The sequence below is a fragment of the Plutella xylostella genome, chromosome 13 (assembly GCF_932276165.1).
Source record: "Plutella xylostella chromosome 13, ilPluXylo3.1, whole genome shotgun sequence".
NCBI classification, from domain to species: Eukaryota; Metazoa; Arthropoda; class Insecta; order Lepidoptera; family Plutellidae; genus Plutella; species Plutella xylostella.
Window position 1 is genome coordinate 255640 of NC_063993.1, and position 19054 is coordinate 274693.

General features: G+C 38.3%; 3 protein-coding genes across 9 annotated transcripts in view; 1 reads left to right on the forward strand and 2 right to left on the reverse strand.

Moving 5' to 3' along the window:
• The window catches only part of LOC105382753 (glycine receptor subunit alpha-4), a 28077-nt gene extending 25703 nt beyond the window's left edge, over window positions 1-2374 (forward strand). For all 6 annotated transcript variants that reach the window (XM_048625109.1, XM_048625104.1, XM_048625107.1 and 3 more), the window contains one exon: window positions 156-2374. In XM_048625109.1, coding sequence (XP_048481066.1) covers window positions 156-305 — 150 coding nt within the window. In that variant the 3' untranslated portion in view covers window positions 306-2374. The remainder of the gene's footprint in view (window positions 1-155) is intronic.
• A 2941-nt stretch (window positions 2375-5315) lies between these two features.
• LOC105382722 (sucrose-6-phosphate hydrolase) lies at window positions 5316-6866 on the reverse strand. The gene has a single exon (XM_011552648.3). It carries the CDS (start codon window positions 6815-6817, stop codon window positions 5324-5326), a length of 1494 nt encoding a protein of 497 aa, XP_011550950.3. The 5' UTR covers window positions 6818-6866; the 3' UTR covers window positions 5316-5323.
• Window positions 6867-9438: 2572 nt separating this feature from the next.
• On the reverse strand, window positions 9439-17374 carry LOC105382752 (trypsin 3A1). 2 transcript variants are annotated; one of them, XM_048625219.1, is made up of 7 exons: window positions 17216-17374; window positions 16626-16753; window positions 16283-16371; window positions 15655-15904; window positions 15130-15279; window positions 9895-10047; window positions 9439-9747 (listed from the first exon to the last, which is right to left on the reverse strand). In XM_048625219.1, the coding sequence occupies exons 1-6, from the start codon at window positions 17268-17270 to the stop codon at window positions 9895-9897; spliced, it is 825 nt and encodes a 274-aa protein (XP_048481176.1). In that variant the 5' UTR covers window positions 17271-17374; the 3' UTR covers window positions 9439-9747. The 2 variants fall into 2 exon arrangements, with proteins under 2 accessions (XP_048481176.1, XP_037967742.2); XM_038111814.2 differs by having other exon boundaries at window positions 9439-10047.
• Window positions 17375-19054: the final 1680 nt, after the last annotated feature.

The window sequence follows — 19054 nt, forward strand, 5'->3', positions numbered from 1 at the left end:
CACGTGCATATACCACGCATTACAATGAATAGTATGACCGCGTGCCGGGCAAACCCACGTGCGTGATCAAATCCGCATGCTGTTTTGATCACGCACGCCGATCAAATCAAGATGCTGGTAAAAACAGCCTAACATGTATGTGGTTGTATGTACAGGTGGCGTGGCTGGATGCGGACACGGGTCAGGAGCGGGTGCTCTGGCGCGAGATCGACAAGCTGTCGCGCGTGGTGTTCCCGGCGCTGTTCCTGCTCTTCGTCACCATGTACTGGCCCGTGCTGCTGCTCAAGACCAAGACCGTCTCATAACAATCAGTCGAGGCGTGAGAGAGTTGCTGCTTTACGTCGTGGAGTCGTTTGTCCACCGCACGACGTCAACGTCACGAGATCGAGATTATTTCAGGGCCTCTAGTACGGGTTTGGCAATTTACGTAAACGAAAAAAGTTTTGGTTTTCTTCTGTCACCTGCATACATTATCTGTCAAAAGTTTCATGATAGTTTCCGCTAGAGGCGCCACTTTGTATGCGAGAAAACTGAAACTTCGACAATCTATCAAACCTGTACTAGACCTACAGGTCGAGTTTAGTATGATGGTGGACACGCGGCTAAGCAAAATATATGTGCCGATACTTCAACGACGTCATCTCGTTCTCGTGACGTTGACGGCGTGCGGTGGACAAATGATGGTTTGTCAATGAAAGTTCTGGAGTTTCGAAACGGCTAGCGTTGAAATTCAGCTTCAAAGTTAGGCGTAGCTCTGTTGTAATGAATCGGTTTCGCTGAATTTTGTTGGAACAAAGCATGTACAAATATACTGAACATATTATATTTTTATTCCAATCGTCACGATGCGAGTGACAACCCTGTCGTTTGGCCATAAACTCATAATTGAATGGCACGCGATGATTCGTGCTTCGTATTGTTTGTTGATTTTTAGACCGAGCCGGCACTTGGCCGGTTTATAATAAGTTAATCCACTAATTAATAGCATAGTTAAGGAAAGTAAGTACCTACCTACTAAAGTTTGTACTTGATATCTTTAGTTGTTTATATCGTATGGAATGATATCGTGTAAGTATATAAAATATTAATATTATATATGCGGCCAATTAACTAAAATATACACATTAAATCAGAAAAAAGCTATTTAACTGAATAAGTAGTTATGCTCATTCAATAACAGTTGGGTCAGATAACCTTTCTATGGTATTTATTGTTCAAATCTACCTGAAATAACTTTCTACTGATGACGATGTGGCAAAAGCATACCAACTGAATTGTTTGTGCCTTCAAGTATGCTTAACAAAATTGAAAAACATACCTAATATGTAATAAAAGCATAGTTTCCGTAAACTCTAAGCTTCGTTATACCTGTGGAATAAAGAATAATGTAGGTATATAATTTTATTTGAAACACTGTGTTAATAAGGTAAGTACGGTATACTAAGATCAGTAGAGTGTAAACTATACCTAAACACGCATAATTAATTAACTTATATCAATACTTTTATTATGAGAAGAAAGGGACTAGAAATAAAATATATATGCTAATTATATATTGTAAAAATGATTAAAATTGAGAGAACTCTGTAAATAAGACGTATTGCTTTGTAGTTAAACAGATTGTGGAGCTTTTTCTGTAATTAAATGTATCTAAATGAAAAGTTAGAAAAGCTTTGAAATGACAATATGGATGGTGCTTAAAAATAAGAAACGTACCTTACATGAAAAAATAGTGAGTATATAAAGTGGATTCGTTTAAATTCTGTGAAAATACAAGGACATAGTAGGCTATATTTTTATTTATCTTACTTTACTTTAATATTTTATAATGTTGTTTTTTGTTTCAGTTATATTTATATAAGTTATCAAACACACACATGAATAAAATAGTGTCTAGTACTTAATAAAAATAGTATGAACCCGGTTTATCACAAATTGCAGTTAGTAGTTTCTATAATATTTACATTATTTTGTGTAACTAAAAAGTGAAGTATAATGAACCTAAAATAAGTCTGTGTAAGATAAACTGGTCACGTTGTGGTAGTAGAACCTTGCCGATATAAGCTCAATGAGATTTGATGTTGAAAATATGTCGACGATGATGACCAAAGCAAGTTAACTATGAGAAAGTAGTTACATATTTTGTAATGAGGTAAGTACATAGCTACGGTTATAAAATTATTTGTTAGTAAATAAATAAAACAATAAATATTTGCTTATGTTAGTGAATCTGCCATTATGATTGTGATATTGTGATTGTAAAGTTCAAATGTTTAAGAAAAGTTGCTACTTTAAATTTTAATGTAGATAGTACCCAACAAAAATCATTTTGCACAATTAAATATGCTTTAAAATAAAGTTTAGGAATATAAAATCGTGTTCTATTATTGTACAGTCTCAAAGAGCTCATTAAAATGATTTAATTAAACGTGTCGAAGGGAAATATTTTCTTTTAAATATTTTTTTTGTTTTAATTTACAGAGGTTACCAAATTTAGTAGATACCAAAGTAGGTGTTAAACAACCCAACTTGTAAAACACCACTTCAATTTCAATAAATCTGTTAAGAAGTAACTTTACTAGCAAAGCACTCACGATCATCAATCAAAATAATTTAAGCAAGTAGGTATCTTAGCTGGAGCGAGGCCAAAAGTACAGCCGAAGATTTTATTTTATTTTTTATTTTAATTTATTGCATGGAAAACCAACAGCTTTATTCTAATAACAAGTTAATCTTATTTAAACATAAATAGACGAAAAGCTAATTATAGGTTTTCGCATATGGAGACGATATTACAATAACAACACATACTCACCTAATAATAAATTCTACTTAGATTATACTTATGCTACTTATTTATTTGGTATCTATTACGTACTAAAGTTAGTTATAATATGTTTTCTAATAGAACATAAGCTGCCGCTAAAGAGGTCCACACTATTACTATTACACATCTGGTTAAAAGTATTACTAGCTCTTACTAAGAATGAATTTTGTCTGAAGTTGCTGTTACATTGAGGAATACTAAGAAGCGGTCTGTTACGCGTTCTTCGCCACGGAACTCTTAAACCAAGTTTACCTAGCAGATCCGGACAGTCAACGTAACCTCGAAATATTTTAATTAAATAAATTATATCACCGATATCCCTTCTTAATTTAAGAGGAAGCAAGTGAAGTTTGATACATTTACATTCGTAACTTGAATCAATAAGTTTGAATTTAAAGCCGAGATACCTAACAAACCTTTTTTGGATACGTTCGAGTCTGTCGATATAAATATCATACTGGGGATTCCAGATCTGGGAAGCATACTCAAGGTGGCTTCGGACATAGGCGCAGTATAATATTTTAACTGTCTTCATGCATTTGAACGGGCGAGAAGAACGTATTAAGAAACCGAGGGCCTTAGAAGCTTTTGTGATTATGCTATCGATATGTGAATCAAAAAGAAGCTTACTATCATGCACTACACCAAGGTCTCTAATTTCTGATACGCTTGTAAGGCTCTGATTCTGAAGCATGTACGTACTCATATGTTTGTTGCGTTTTCGAGTGAATGAGATATGAAAACATTTATCTACATTTATGTCGAGTTTATTATTGAGGCAGTACACACTAAGTCGATCTAGGTCATCCTGCAGGAGTTCCTCATCAATTGAGTTATTTACAGCTTTGAAAATTTTCATGTCATCAGCAAACATTAGATATTCGGAATTACGAAAGCAATCATTGATGTCATTTATAAATATAATAAATAGAAGGGGCCCCAGAAGAGATCCTTGCGGGACACCAGATGGAATGTTTATCCACGAGGATGTAAAGCCATTTAAAACAACTGCTTGAGATCTTCCCGTGACATAAGATTGGAACCAGGAGAGCAATGCACCGTTAACACCTATTCTACTCAACTTTTTTAATAATAAACTATGGTCTATACGATCAAATGCTTTACTATAGTCAGTGTAAATAACATCTACCTGACTACCACCATCCATTTTCTCGGTGACAAAGTCATTGAATAACGCAAGATTAGAGACAGTAGATCGCCCTTTTAAGAACCCGTGTTGCATGGGGCTGAAAGAAGATTTAATGCAACTATATAATTGGGTATAGACTAATCGCTCAAGTACCTTAGCCAGAAGACAGAGCTTAGATATTGGCCTGTAATTGTCAATCTTATGTTTACTGCCCTTTTTATGTATAGGAGATATAAAAGCACGTTTCCAATTTACAGGCATAGTACCTTCAGATAATATCTTCTTGAAAATTAAGGACACAGGAATGGATAGTTCAGCAGCACAGGGCACTACAAACATAGCAGGTAACGGGCGGTAATGGCGGAAGTTAGTGGAGACCCTCTGCACCTCTGGAGTGCCATAGGACTTCAACACAAGTAGGTATCTGTAGGTTTCACAAGTTAAATAGTTAACAGTGTCACGAAGCACTGTGATTGACTGAATTTTTATTGAGTATGAAAGTACGGATTAAATTTACTTAGATACGAAACTGGTCCTCAAAATGAATGCAAAACTTCGAGCCAAGCTTCCTACGTGGCAAATACGTAGTTGGTTGAATTGGTATGCACACTTATAAAATATATATTATGATATTATGTATATCAAGGGTCTATGATATCAAGGTACTATAAAAACTATTTTTGGAAATAGACATTTCAAATATTCCAAACACTTTTACTTCGTCCGGCATATATCTCAAGAATTTGCAGGAAACTCAGAAAATAATTTAGAATATTCCTGTTTATGGTTGCTTGAAAGAGTGACTTTGATTTTTATCTTTCCAAAATGCGGAGAGGAGGCCAGCGCAGTGGAGATGATATTAGGTATACATTTACAGTTGACTCTAACAGTACCTACCAGTATTTACTTAGCAGTTGTTTATGTGACAACATTAATACCTACTTACGTAGAAAACAAGTTAGAAAACATAGCTTAAGGTTTCTCTGTCCTCTTTTCCAGGTAAAATAAGAAATGTTTAAATAGTTCGTATTGAACGAGAAATGGAAAATACAATCCATACTGTTTTTCTTTGCAAGACTTATGTTATTTACAGTTACTATTCTTAGAAAGTATTACTCGCTGGGAGGGTTCACAAAGAACCAAAGTAAGCTTAACAAACGACCTATACATAGTCAGTAAAGCAATTTATTTCCGCTCGGTTTTGATTTTATTTCTATAGGTACATTGTCTAATTATGTTACCAATACAAATAGGGTAAGTATATTTGAAGATAGTATAAATACTAGATTTGGCACAGTCACAAATACAGGTTATAATCATTAAATACCTATCTTTTATATAGTTTCCTAATAGGCGGAGCATTGCTGCTGGGAGTTAGGTTCGGGCACTGTGCGCTGTACAGGAGAGATTCTAACTGAAGAATGACGTCGAATGGACGTTTCAGTGGACACGGTGACCTTGCCCCGCGGGAAGAACCTGCTCGAGAACGTCACCTCTCCTGATCCGCAGAACAGCTCAACAGAACTGGCATCCACTAGTATCTTCCAGGTGAGGTACCTCCCTTCAGGCCTCCACTGGGTGCGGCGGACGCTGTCGGCGCCCTGGCGGTCGAGCGTCACCGTTCCGTTGACAGGATCGTAGTGAATCCTCACACTCGTGTAATCTTCATCAGTAGCATCTTTCTGGGCAATCACGACATCAACCGCACTGTCTTTTTGGGCGCGAATACTTATTTCTGCAGTCTTGTCAGGAAGCTCCAGAGCAGCGTCAGCGTGGGGAGGCCCTGGTTGGTGGAGAGCGTGGTGCCTGTGGGCGTGTTGTCTGATCGGCTTCTGGACGATGTTGAGCTGTCTATCGAGAGTCAGCACCCGCGGCACGGTCATGAGGCCCGCGAACCCGTCAGCTCGCTCGGGGTACACGTTGTCCCACATGTCCATCCACGCAACCATTATCCTCTTGCCATGATCATCAATAGTTTGTGTAGCATAAAAATCGTGGCCGTGGTCCAACTCCTTGAATTCGGTCAGAGGAGTAAACTCGTTAGTAGCATAGTCAAAATCTCCGACTACATACCCTGTTTGATACAAATTGTTGTATTTATCACCCTCTGCCTTGATTCCTTGAGGAGAGAACAGTAGAACGAACTTTCCGTTCAATTCAAAGAAATCGGGACACTCGAACATGAAGCCCAACGAGCCGTTGGACTGCAGCAGCGTGGACGCCTGCGTCCATTGTATCTTATCGTCCGACGTGAACAAAAGTGCCTCACCGTCAGTTCCGTTAATGGAATGTCCGAGAACCATATAAAATTTGTTGTTGTGCTCCCAAACCTTAGGATCCCGAATATTTGGCTGTAAATCAGCTCCAGCTATAATAGGGTTCTGTTCGTATTTCTTGAAATTTAGACCATCTGTGGAGGTGGCTAGCGCCTGATGCTGCTCGTGGTCGGGAGTCTGCCCCGGGTGGTCCAGGTTGCTGGTGTAGTACAGGTACATGGTGTCATTGTCGACGAGGGCACTTCCTGAAAACACTCCGTTCTTGTCGTACCATTGATCAGGGAACAGAGCGATGGGCAGATGTTCCCAATGGACCAGGTCCTTGCTCTTGGCGTGACCCCAGTGCACGTTGCCGGGCTTCTGGCTGCTGTAAGGGTTGTGTTGGTAGAAGAGGTGGTACTCATTCCTGAACTTGCTAAACCCGTTGGGGTCGTTCATCCAGCCATAAGGAGGGGCCAAGTGGTATCGAGGGTAGTACTCATCTTTCACCTCAATGCACTGACACTGACATTGATAGTAAGATAATGCTAAGAGAGCAATTAATTTATTAATTGTCCCCGCCATTTTTTATTGGTTAAATAAATTTTAGCTCACGACCGTACTTTGCGTTAATTGCCAGAGAAATGATAGCCGTCGGGTAATTTTCTTTATTTTATACCTACTTAGTATCTATTAACAATCGTGGCTCAATGGATAATACGTTGGAATATAACCTACTTAAAGAAAACACCTTTTCATACTTTAATGATATACCATATTTTTCCACGAATAAATATATTCCATAGACAAATAAACATCTTACAGAGATTCGGAAACAATATGAGGAAATCAGATAGCCAAGCATTGTAGACATAACAATACATCATTTACTAAGTATGGAAACTGTTATGATGTTATTTATAACATCATACAGTGTCTACGTGATCTACCTCAATAGATGTTTTTCAAGACTCTTAGATAATAATATCGTAGGTCGTAGAATTAAAATTTATCAGAATCGGTAGCTTAATCAACCCCTTTCGGCTTAATATTCCTTTTTAACACCCTATTAATTTAAAACACTCGGGGTGGACGTAATACGCCACTTTTAATGACTTTACATAGGCGATCTTACTGTTAATAGCATTATCTACCAGTTAACTTTGGATGTTTTGGATGGTAATTAGGTTAGATACTCACAAGCCACAGCTAATGGGGATGTGGCTTGCGGAGGTCGACTAAAAGTGCCGCGAGCGATAAGTAACAAAACAAAAGAGGGAGTTTTGTAACCGTTCGAGCATTGAAAATTAACACGAATTTGTATAGGGTAGTGTAGCGCGGTACTTCTAGGTGGCGACTTTACTCTCCCGGGACATATACATTCAAGTTTACTCGTCACGACTCCAGCGGTGTAAAAAAATCGCACTCTACGGCTTCGTAAGTAAGTATTCTGTCGAACTTGAGAAACCATTATCCAGGTTTTCCTGTTTAGTAAAGGTTTTAGTATCCTAAACTGACCCCCATTAAACCTTTAGCTAGTATTAGTACATAATAACTCAATGAGCTAGTTATTTGTTTTTCGCCTACGCCACGAAATCAAATGTTGGATGAGTTTCGCCCCCGTAGGCGCGGAGCGGTGTCGATTTCATACGCTAAATAAAAGCAACATTGCATTTTCAGCAGTTTGTTTCACAAAACTTTTTCCATCAAACAGTAGCCATGTATTTTTTGAGCTTCTGCATCTGAAAAATGCCAACAGGACACATAAATACCCTGCCTGTCAGTGGGTTCCAAGTTTGCAAACGCCGAAATATTCACATTTTGCATTTTAATTGCCGCTATAGCAAATTTATTTCTGCAGTTATTTATTCATATATTTTTTTCTGTACGTTTTTGTTATTTTGCTCGACATGGCTTACATCCCTTTATCTTTAAACTGTTACTTTCTGATAATATCTGTAGGAAAATGTTAAGAAATTCGTCTTCAATAAGATGTTAACGTGCTTCTCCACGTGCACCTGCACCAGGGGGGTCACTACAGCAGGCGGCAATGAACGAGACTTGTCAGGTAATCGGCACGTTCAAAAATTCACATTTGAATTGCATTGTACCTACTACATACATTTGAAAGTAATTTACCTGTGGGTAGGTACCCGTCTAAGATGCGGAGAAGGTTTTATTTTGATAATATTTTTTTATTGTAAACGTTCCTGATGTAATGTTTCGCAGTACTCTCTTACCTTGGCGTGTTTTATCAGTAATTCATGGTGGCGCTTGCAACAATTGCACACTGCAAGGGGTCCAGATGGTGATCTCATGACGTTTCATTAACTGTCTTACTAAACTTACATAGTTTCCTCGCTGACCAGGACCCTATCTCGTTATATTAAGCGTTTCGATTTTATTACAGCTCCCTCTTAACTTCTGTAGTGAGCCCCCAGTGCCAGAGATAGTGGTGAAATTATGGCCAGCTTATTTTATTTTAAATCTAGGTTTTCCATCTAACTTAAATAAATTTTAAAACTAGCTTTTTCTGTGAGATTCGAAAAGGTTATCTCGTGGGAATTTCGAGATAACACAAAGCCTGTTTGTTTTTCTGATAAAGGTAGTACTTATAAGCTATGTTACAGCAATTTTTCATGTGAATCCATCAATTATTAGTCTTTGCATAAAATTGTATAATTTGATTCATACAATTTACCTTAGGTCAATAAAATTATTATAGATAAAAAACTATGATATTAAAAACGTAGTTTTGGGGTGGCACATTTGAAAGTTCTGAATTGTTGTGAAATGGGTTAAACACCGTGTTTACTTTAGTTCATAAATCATCAGCTACTTCCTTGATTCTCGTCTGTAGCTGACAGTCGAAGATTCAATTCATTATAACTTCATAAAGTATTCTCCATTTCTGACGTTCCTGTGGATTGGGCGCATAAAGTTAGATAAGGTATTGAGTATTATCAATTTATTTAGGTAGGTACCAGGCAGAGATTTGTAAGAAGGATTTTATCATAACCAAGGCCTGAGTGTTTGTTTTCTTGAATCCATTTTTTTCAATTGAATAGAAACTTCTTCCTACTTATCAGGTTTTTCTTGGAATCCCAATATTACTAATAGTTCAGTGAAAATTGCACATTTGAGACAAGATAACAAAACTCGTATAATTTATGAAAAAATATTTATTTCAAAATATATGATTGCTTACGAAAACTTGTGATTTTTTTATTGAAATAAAGACTGTACACGTGCGAGTATACAGTTGAAAAACTGTATGCAACTACATTTAGACTGACAAAAATACAAATAAAGACTCTTCTACAGCTATTCAATTAAAGACTGATATACTATTTGTTGAAGCCCTGGACGGTTCAGTAATAAATATTCTATAGGCCAGTGTGTTTCTTGAAAAATCTCCCGATGGGTGATGCAATAAGGATTCCACAATTATACAATTAAAGACTTGTATGTTCTTTGATGAAGACTATATTAAAGACTCTACAATAGCTATAGACCTAAAGTCCACAGTCTTTCTTGATGAAGCTCCCGACGGGCTATACAATAAGGACTTAAAGTCCAGTGTGTTCCGTGATGAAGTTCCAGATGGGCTATGCTCTAGTACATGGATGGATGGTACAGTAATGAATAGTCTATAGCTACACCTAAAGTCCGGTGTGTTCCCTGATGAAGTTGCGTATGGTGGGCGCGGCGACGTCGGCGAACACGCTGGGTGACAGGCGCTGCCCGCAGCCGCGCCCGAACGACACGATGCCCACCGCCATGCCGTCCTGGATGGCCGCGCCGCCGGAGTCACCCTGCGGATACATACAAACAAACAGTATTATATAAGCTATATAGCGGGTCTTTCTCTATCATCTCCTGAAAGGATCAGGTCTACTTGCAAATAACCCTGTATAAGCTGTACTTAATCAAAACAGCTACACTTCGATTTAATCTATAGAAGCTATAATCAAAACAGGATATCTCTGCAACAAACTGATAGCTGCTAAAAGAAAGGTGGGGTTACCAACACCGAACATTACCAACAAACAATGCTTAAGCAACATCGCTCGCTTGTCAAAGCTATCGTAACTTTGTATGGATCTGACATGATGTTTGACAGGTTAGCGACACTGCTTATGAATGTCGGTGGTGGTATGGTTGCTGTTATAGATTCCAATAAGTACTGATAAATATTAAATTTATTTATATTTTAACTCTGATATTTAGTTAAATTTTAGACTATCCTCATCACACACCCGAGTCCGCGAATAATGGTCATCACTATCAGCAGCCCATAGTCCTTCACATAGGCCTTCTCTGCTTGAGCGCCACAACACTCTGTCCTCGATCATCCACATCAAGACACTACCAGCTACTTGTCTAATGTCGTATCGAGAACTCGTTTAATCGACCGGTCATCGATTCTTCAGCATAAATGCTGCTAAAGCTTGCATACTTTACTGCATATAGTTTTTTATACTGCGCAAACAGTAAAGGGTCACTTTAGCCTTACAAAACCGAACGAAAGCTATCATACGAAATCGTCCCCGGGCTAAAATTGAATAGGTAGACAAGAGATACGAAGCTACGTTCGACATGACACAATATACGGCCGTGCTGGTGCCGTGCTGTCACAGGCGGGCGGAATTGCAGTCTTTTTATTTCAAAACGTGGCAACATTGGTCCGCAGTTTTCTTTTCATAAATTTTCTTTAGAATTGAGCATCGAATGAGCCGTTTTCCTTGACAGCTGTCAGTTGAGCTTTTGGGTAAGCCGATAGATGGCGTGAAAACGCAGTGTACCAACTGTCAAAAATTACATAGAGAGCAAAGAGTACTAAACTCAGAATAAGAACTCACTAGTTGTGATTAAATGTCGGGTGGTAGCGCGAGCCATCCTTCCGAGGCTCAGACTGCATGTGGCTTGGGATAGTGCTAAGTATTCTGTGAATAGTTCTACCCGCACCGTCACGTAGTGTTCTTTTCTCTATGCGCGCCGTTTGAACGGGTGCTGCGTGCGAGAACTGATTTTCTATTTTTATTTATTGTATGATCCTAAATAAGATTTCCATACAAAGGTTCTAGAACCTTTTCAAAACCTTTCTAAAACCAAAAATGTTACTTGGGTATACTTTCCATTTACTTCACCTTTTACAAAGGATTTGGATGACAATGACAAAGCAAATATAACATAAGCACTACTACGTTGCTACTATATTATTATTGTAAATGCTTTGATCAAACTTACCTCTGAACCAAGACGGCTTTCCGTCCAGTTAGTTTGGCATTCCGTTTTCGTAACTCTATCTTCAGATTGGCAAGGGACCATGATCCATAGTCCTTAGGCATTATTACAGTATAGCAGTCACTATCACAAGAGTCACTATCTCAAAAGAGTCACTATCTCAAGTGCACTAACTCTACAGTATCAAGGGAGGAGGAGCAGATAGCTCAACTAAAACTCAATTAATACAGGAGAAACACAAGGAAACTGAGAAAACTTGAAAAGAACGGCTGTACGCACAATCGCACTGAACCATTGACAAAGGAATAAAGATTAATAATCCTTCCTTAAATTCCTTTGTCAATGCACTGAACGCTGAAGCAACAGTGACATCGACATCATAGAGAAAATAATACTACAATTCTACCTACCTACGTCACTTTCACATTTCGTTAGCCTCACAGAATAACATATTGTGATCTGAGTGTGTTCTGAGGGGGTTCCGCTCATCTGGCATAATCTTTATTGACCAAAACTCATTTCGCATAACTCGTATGGTCTAAACTTTTTTGGCCGAACCATCACTTTGCCAAGACTTATGTGGCATAAGGCTCGTTTCGTCTAAAACTCTTTAGGCACAATCTTTAAACACCTAAGTTTCGTTTGCTCAAATTTATGTTCGTCTATACCTATGTATAATCTTGTTTCTCCTAATGTTATCTTAATAAATAATATATTAAGTATGTAGTAAATGTACAAATTGTGATATTTTTCTCCTACATCGCGAAAATCACGATATTGTATGATCAAAAAATCGAAAGTTAACGACCAGTATAATTATTACAAACCCCATGAGATCGAATCCTAAAAATAGGTGCGACGACGAGCAAAGCGAGGAGGAGCGTGTTAGGTGCACATGTTCATCAAAACCAAAGCGGAGCGCAGCGAAGCGGAGCGGAGCGTTTTCCAAACAGCGGAAACAATACAAGGTACCAGTTTGCGCTATGTAGGGAGACGCTCCGTCAAAGTTAAAGCCAAACGAATATTATTACTTTGTATAAACCTATGCCATAGCATTATTAGGCTATTCAAGATTTGGCCATACCATTATTAGGCTAAACAATGTTATGCGAAATAACTTTTTACTAAACGAGATTTATGCCATACGATTTTCGGCGTAACGAGACTTTGACCAAACGTTACTATGCAATACGAGATTAGGCAAAAAAAACTTATGCCAAAAAAGGTAGAACCGTTCTGAGGGTTTGAAAGTTGGTACAACCCCAGACAACGCCATCTATTTCTCCAAAAAGGAACTTTTTTTTTTTTTAACAAACGCCTCATTGAAATGCCACTTTTTGCAGGAACGTGGACCGTGGGACAGAACAGTTCAACTAAGGTTCTCGTATAATATAATATTATAATATTTCAAGAAGCTATGTTTAGATTTAGTAGTTTGAGCAAAGCCCTGTGCTATTTTTAGATGACTAGATAGGTAAGTATTTAAAGGGCCTTTGCCGAATGGAGAGTAGTTTGCACAGAAATATAGCTTGATCGTATCCGGAAATTGTACCTCTGGGATATCTGTAAGAATAATAGCTATTAAACATCACATTTGGTACTTCAGTTTACTCGCTGTAATTCCATTTAAGGGTCTCTATTTGCGTATCTATTTCCTGAGAGACTGATATTGTTTCCCCATATTACAGCTTCAGTATTCTGAGGAAAATACAAGGGTGATTAATTCATCGCAGTACATTGCTGCGCCGGCTGAAACCTGCTTTGTCCTAGAAACTCAACGCATGAGCGTTTACGTTCTAAGAATCCATAACCATCTCTTTGAAACGCTGAGTACCCCTTAACTATTCAGGACAGTGTAGCGTATTAGTGTTTATACACAGCACATTGAGATTTTACAGGATGAAAATTTAATATGATTTTATACCATGTATATATTCTTATGTTCTTTACATTCTTGCTGACATAGATACCTAATAATAGTTCCTTTTGCTGTCTGCTACAGATATGAGGGCGGTACGAAGTTATAATATTTGTTGGATACCTTCCAACATTCGTCGAACGCGCGACAGAACTCTGTTGCTATTTTTATAAAAGTAGTTCGTAGGTGAAGCCTTCCGCCCGTATTGTAAGAACTTACAGAACATTTGATAAAATGAGTATAAAAGTAAAATACGTTCATCAGAAAATACCTATACGATGAATAAAGCATTTGACTTTGATAAAGATTTTAATAAGAGCCTACGCGCACTGCATTAGCATCACATTTTTGTAGCGCGACTCTCATTGATACAATTTTTCAAGCCAAGCTATTCATATAATTTCTCCACGTGTTCTTTGTCTCTTCTCATTTTTAATCTTTAGTGCACCTTTTCTAAGTAATGCCTGGTTTCACCATAGTGTGTTAGATCATTAACATCACTGTTACAATGTAATGTCATCAATTATATAGTGCCACAATCTTATCTGTTCCGGTGGTCAAAATGTGCAACAACGAGACGTCATTGTCAAACGTCATTTCATACTCTGTGCGTTATTTGAGTTGTCAATTTCTGCGAAGAAGCTGATGCTACGTTATTTAATTTGTTTTGGGATTTTCTGGGTGAAATACTGCCAAAAACGCTGTAATGTGATGCAAGAAAAGTAGTACTATATATATTGGCTTTTATGCAGGAAGAATAACGTATTCAGGCGCCTTTAATTCCGTTTGAAAAATTGGAAGAACGAGTTGCAGCGGCTACAGGTTAGTGTTGCCAAATATGACGAATAATTTTACCCATAAATATACTCCATGTAATTTTATGAAATATTTTCCCGAGAGGCCCGTGCCCCAGCAGTGGGGACGGGATGGGTCGTGGTACTCGTGATGAAAAGTATATAATCTTTATTTTTCTTTGGTTACAGGTGTGAGGACGTGACATGATACTTTAAATCTTAGGCAATATACCAAGAAGAATTTCGCGCACCTGCAGCGATTTTAGACGAAATAATGATGATTTATGATATGTCATTGTTTTCCCAACTTATCAAGAGTTGGCTGAAAGAAATTGCTTTTTAGCAATTAGCCTTTTGAAGGAGACCCGTGCCCCAGCAGTGGGGACGTGATGGGTCGAGATGATGATGATGATGAATTAGCCTGTGCACACTGTCTGAATTTCTTTTAATTGTTTGCTTTTGTTTCTTGTTACTTTAGAAAATGTAAAATAAAGTGTTCAAAAATAATACTTAATTAATAGTTTTTTTTTTGTCTATCTATCTCGTTATACTAATCTCCTATATCAGAAGCAGAACATAATCAGAACCAATTTTATTTCTGTTCGCCGTGGACAAATTTTCCATACAACAAATGTCGTTTGATATATTATATCCACTTTCATTTACTATCGACCCTATATTTTGATTTATGTATACTTATGAATGTATTAAATTTTGCCTATTTCTGGTTTAAAATTATAACAATAGGTAATAGCAGAAATGCATTGTCGTTTAAACCAGAAAAAGGCAAAATTTAATCGATGGCATCACTGGATTCCATGACAGCGACGTCGCCACCGGAACAGATAAGATTGTGGCACTATACGTTATCTCCATAATTAAATTCTTGACAGATGTGTCAACATACCAAAACTAATCTGGTGCTTAGCTGTCCATACCTGGCAAGTCCCCTGCCCCCCCAGGAAGAAGTTCCCGCCGCAGAACTCGTTCTCTGTCAGCACGGTGATGTAGGCGGCCTGGCACTCGGCGCGGTACACCACCGGGATCTGCACGTCGTACAGCCGCTCCGGGATGCCCTTCGCGTCTTGCTGTCGGAGGAAATGGAACTTTTAGTCTGCGGGTACGAAACTTGTGATGGGTGGAGCGACGGCAGGGCGGCGTGGCGGCGATGTAATCATGCATTATAAACATAGCGTTGCTATTGCTCTACCCGTCGCAGGTTTCGCACCCGCAGCCTTATACCTCATAAACTAGAACTTGCTTGCGAACGCATCCTCTTATATGGTAATGAAAGTTGTTAGCTCGATATTGCTGCAGCTAAAAAAACTGTGAATATTATCTTCTGCTGCAACGACTTTTTGTGCTACGGACAAAATTCCGCTGGAATGCCATAACGTTGCTATGAACGAGCGATCAGTTTCGAGTGTCATATATGACGAAATTTTATCTAACTACTCTCTGACCTTCAACCTCCCCCAGCCACTGACAACAATCTCCGTCCCGCCGACCATCCTCCGATTCTTCCACGGCAGGGATATCGGCTGGACCGCCTCGGAGAACTCGATGGGGTCGACTGTCTTCATCACGGCCACGTCTTTGTCGAAGGCGGGACTGTCGTACTGCGGGTGCGGGGTGACGGTGGCGATGGGGATCACGGTGCCATTCTTCCTGAAGGAACTGCCGGCGCGGAGGACCACGGTCGCTGGGTCCACTCTGTGAATTTGGTTTTTGATTTTATTAATTACATTATTACTCGTAGGACATTATTCGGAAAAATGTACGTTACCAAAAACCGTGCTCAAAACGACAATCAAAAACACATTCCATCATAAACTAGAGCATATTAATGCAATGTAAAGAAATTGATGATAGAATCATCAAAATTGCCGAGACACCTGTAAGTACATTATTTTTCAATCTCTAGCCTAAACCCAAAATTTTAAGATTAGCCCCTTTAGGGGTGGAGTTTTTTAAATTCCTTTTTTAGTACTCACAAGGTTGTAGTTAACAAGTGTTTGCAGATTCATAGGGCATTTGACAACGCTAAACATCTGTTAAATACTACCTTAGTTTTCCTTATAATGCCCTTACTTCTGAGCGCAGTGCGCGGCGGTGACGATGTACCGCTCGCTGACGATGAAGCCGCCGCAGAAGTACGAGTTGTTGACGACGAATGATACCTGAAATTGAAATTGATATATCGTTTATTTGACGTAGAATTTTACAATTACTTGTCAATAGTCGTGTAATAATACTCTACCACCATCTTTCAAAAGCCCTACCACCATCTCACAAAAGCCCCGTCATTAAGGAGGAAAGAAAGAAAGAAACTCCTCGAGCATCTTTTCAACTTTTTGCTGATATCTAGTACAAATTTACTCAAATACATAATTTACCCAACAACCTTAGCTGATGTGGACAAGACCACGTTTACCTGGTACGGGTGGTCCTCGATGTTGGCCTCCTGCCCGCCGACTATGCGCCCGTCGTACGTATAGTCCGGGCGCACCACCCAGTTCAACGCGTTGCTGAACGAAGAGGATAGCGTGCTGAAGTTTAGCTCTGGAAAAATTATAATGCATGATCGCCTTTTGAGGTACGGAACTCTGAAAAGGTTTCAGAAAATATTATGGTAAATATAATAACTATACCTAAGCCTGTAAAAGCAGGATATTAACAGTAGGTATTTTAATTTTTAAAATAATGGTTTGGTAATGGCGTCTTCTATTGTGTGTCTTGTTGTAATGCCTCGATGCCTCGCTCCTCAAAATTTGCCAAAATACCGCGCCCATTCTACAGTCTTAATAAATAATTGATAAATTAAATTGAAGTCTGATGCCGATGCCAACAAAGTCAAAATATTATGAGCTCGTCCAGGTTTATCTGACACTTTTTTACTCAAATATTTTCCAACTTCATTAGCTGTACCATTATTTGCATTTCAGATTTGACGAATATTTTTACAAACATTATGTAAGTTGCTTAATTTTGTATTATTTTCAAAGGCGGTAACAATAAACTCACCAAAAGTATTAACAACTCCGCAGACTATAAAAAACAAAGTTACGGCCTTAAACATTTTATTTTCCTTAATGAAGTAAACAAAGCGATATCACAACTTTCCTGATTTTCACATGGAAGCTAAATTTATTATTAAACTAAAAAAAAAAACTATTATTTACTGGCACTAACTCTCTCGAAGTGACAGATTTTTAGTCGGTTTTGGCTTTTATCCTTTAGGAAATACCTATGATGCTTCTGTATAATAAATCACCCACATGTTTTAAATATTCACTTACATAATTATTCTGAAACCGTTAAAACATTAGCAGAGTGTTATCGGAACGAAATTTCTAAAATATAAACACAATTTGCCTTGTGCAGGCACGTACACTCAGATCTAGTAATCAATAGTTACCTACTTACCATAGAATATGTTGTTTTTTAAACGTTCCGTTTATGCTATTTTAAAATTTAAAGTTGCAATTCCATGCATCACGGACGGCTTACGACTGTCGCACGCGGCTCATGCGAGTTCGACCCGACGACGGCTGTACGGTGTACGGTTTACGGTGCCATTACTTATTCATCGTTAACAACCATCGACATTCGACAGCACGGATGCCGTGATCCATGGAATTAAAATATTACCTTAGAATCCGTTCACACAGACCTGCTTCCAAATATGCAAATGTTTCCAATGGAAAACGATCGACTTTAAAACAGTAGTCTAGGGGTCTCGTAATACATAATGTGAAACGTTCGGGCATATCTTGCGTACCTAACCAATTAGGCTCACCCTCAGAACTCAAAACATTAAAATAACAATCTACAGAACTTCACTCGATGGTCGTAAACATTCATGGTAATTTGCCTTCTACCTCACCGCGCGCGCTCAGACGCACGTAGTTATACAACCGTTTATTTACACTAACGTTGATTACACATACACATATACCTCTACAGGGTGTTGCTAAAATGGTATAGAAATCAAATAGGGAACCGTGACTATTCTTCTTCCTAGAAACATTATTCTAGAATTAAGTATTAAAAAAGTGTATAGAATAAGCTCCTGAGATACTCGCTTTCGGCTAACTATACCACTTTAGCAACACCCTGTATACTAAACGAGGCTAAATGCCTAACGCGTTCCTGGAAATTATTACGCTCACTGGCATTGCAGTGTTGTGATTACCAATATTGACCCATAGACTAAAAAGGGGATGTGTGGCTGTACGTAGATTCAAAACGTTAGATACTATTAAGTAATGTAAATATGCACACGTAAGTACATAAACTATATATAATTATAAACTTTTCTTGTTTCATACAAAATATGCACCCGCTCAAAAAATATGCGTCAAGTTTTGAATATAAAATTGATGATGGATTTTTAATTTAGAAGGACGTATGTTATGCTATTAGCATTTCTTGATCGCTGTACACGCAGATATCTGAACCCAAATCACAAATTCAGAATGCGACGGTTCGCAGGCTCAATAAAGCCTGTCCTAATGGCCAGGAGGACACTTTATTTTTATTACGATACGCAGTCGTACACTAGAATATTCTATGCTGGTAATAGGTGTAGTGGCCAAGCTACTACGCATGATATTCAAACTCTAATAGGTAATATAAAAGAAAAAGTAAGAAATCAATACAAAAACAGGAGAAGGTATTGGAAATAGCCATCATAGTATTATCTACCCAAGATGTCAGCGGATAGCTGGTATTGTACATACTTGTATAGAAAGAGAGGTTAGTGAACTATTTACAGTCAGCAAAAGAGATATGGTAAGATACGTTCCTTTTTATCATAATTTTGGCCACAGTAGTGAAGTCCATTGTTTGTGCAAAGCCCCA

Excerpts from the sequence above, each read along its gene's own strand:
- LOC105382722 (XM_011552648.3), bottom strand. The coding sequence starts at position 6,817 with ATGGCGGGGACAATTAATAAATTAATTGCTCTCTTAGCATTATCTTAC.
- LOC105382752 (XM_048625219.1), bottom strand. The coding sequence starts at position 17,270 with ATGTTTAAGGCCGTAACTTTGTTTTTTATAGTCTGCGGAGTTGTTAAT. Across the intron at positions 16,754-17,215 it reads CGGAGTTGTTAATACTTTTG|AGCTAAACTTCAGCACGCTA; the intron begins GTGAGTTTATTG and ends TAATTTTTCCAG. Across the intron at positions 16,372-16,625 it reads TCGAGGACCACCCGTACCAG|GTATCATTCGTCGTCAACAA; the intron begins GTAAACGTGGTC and ends TTTCAATTTCAG.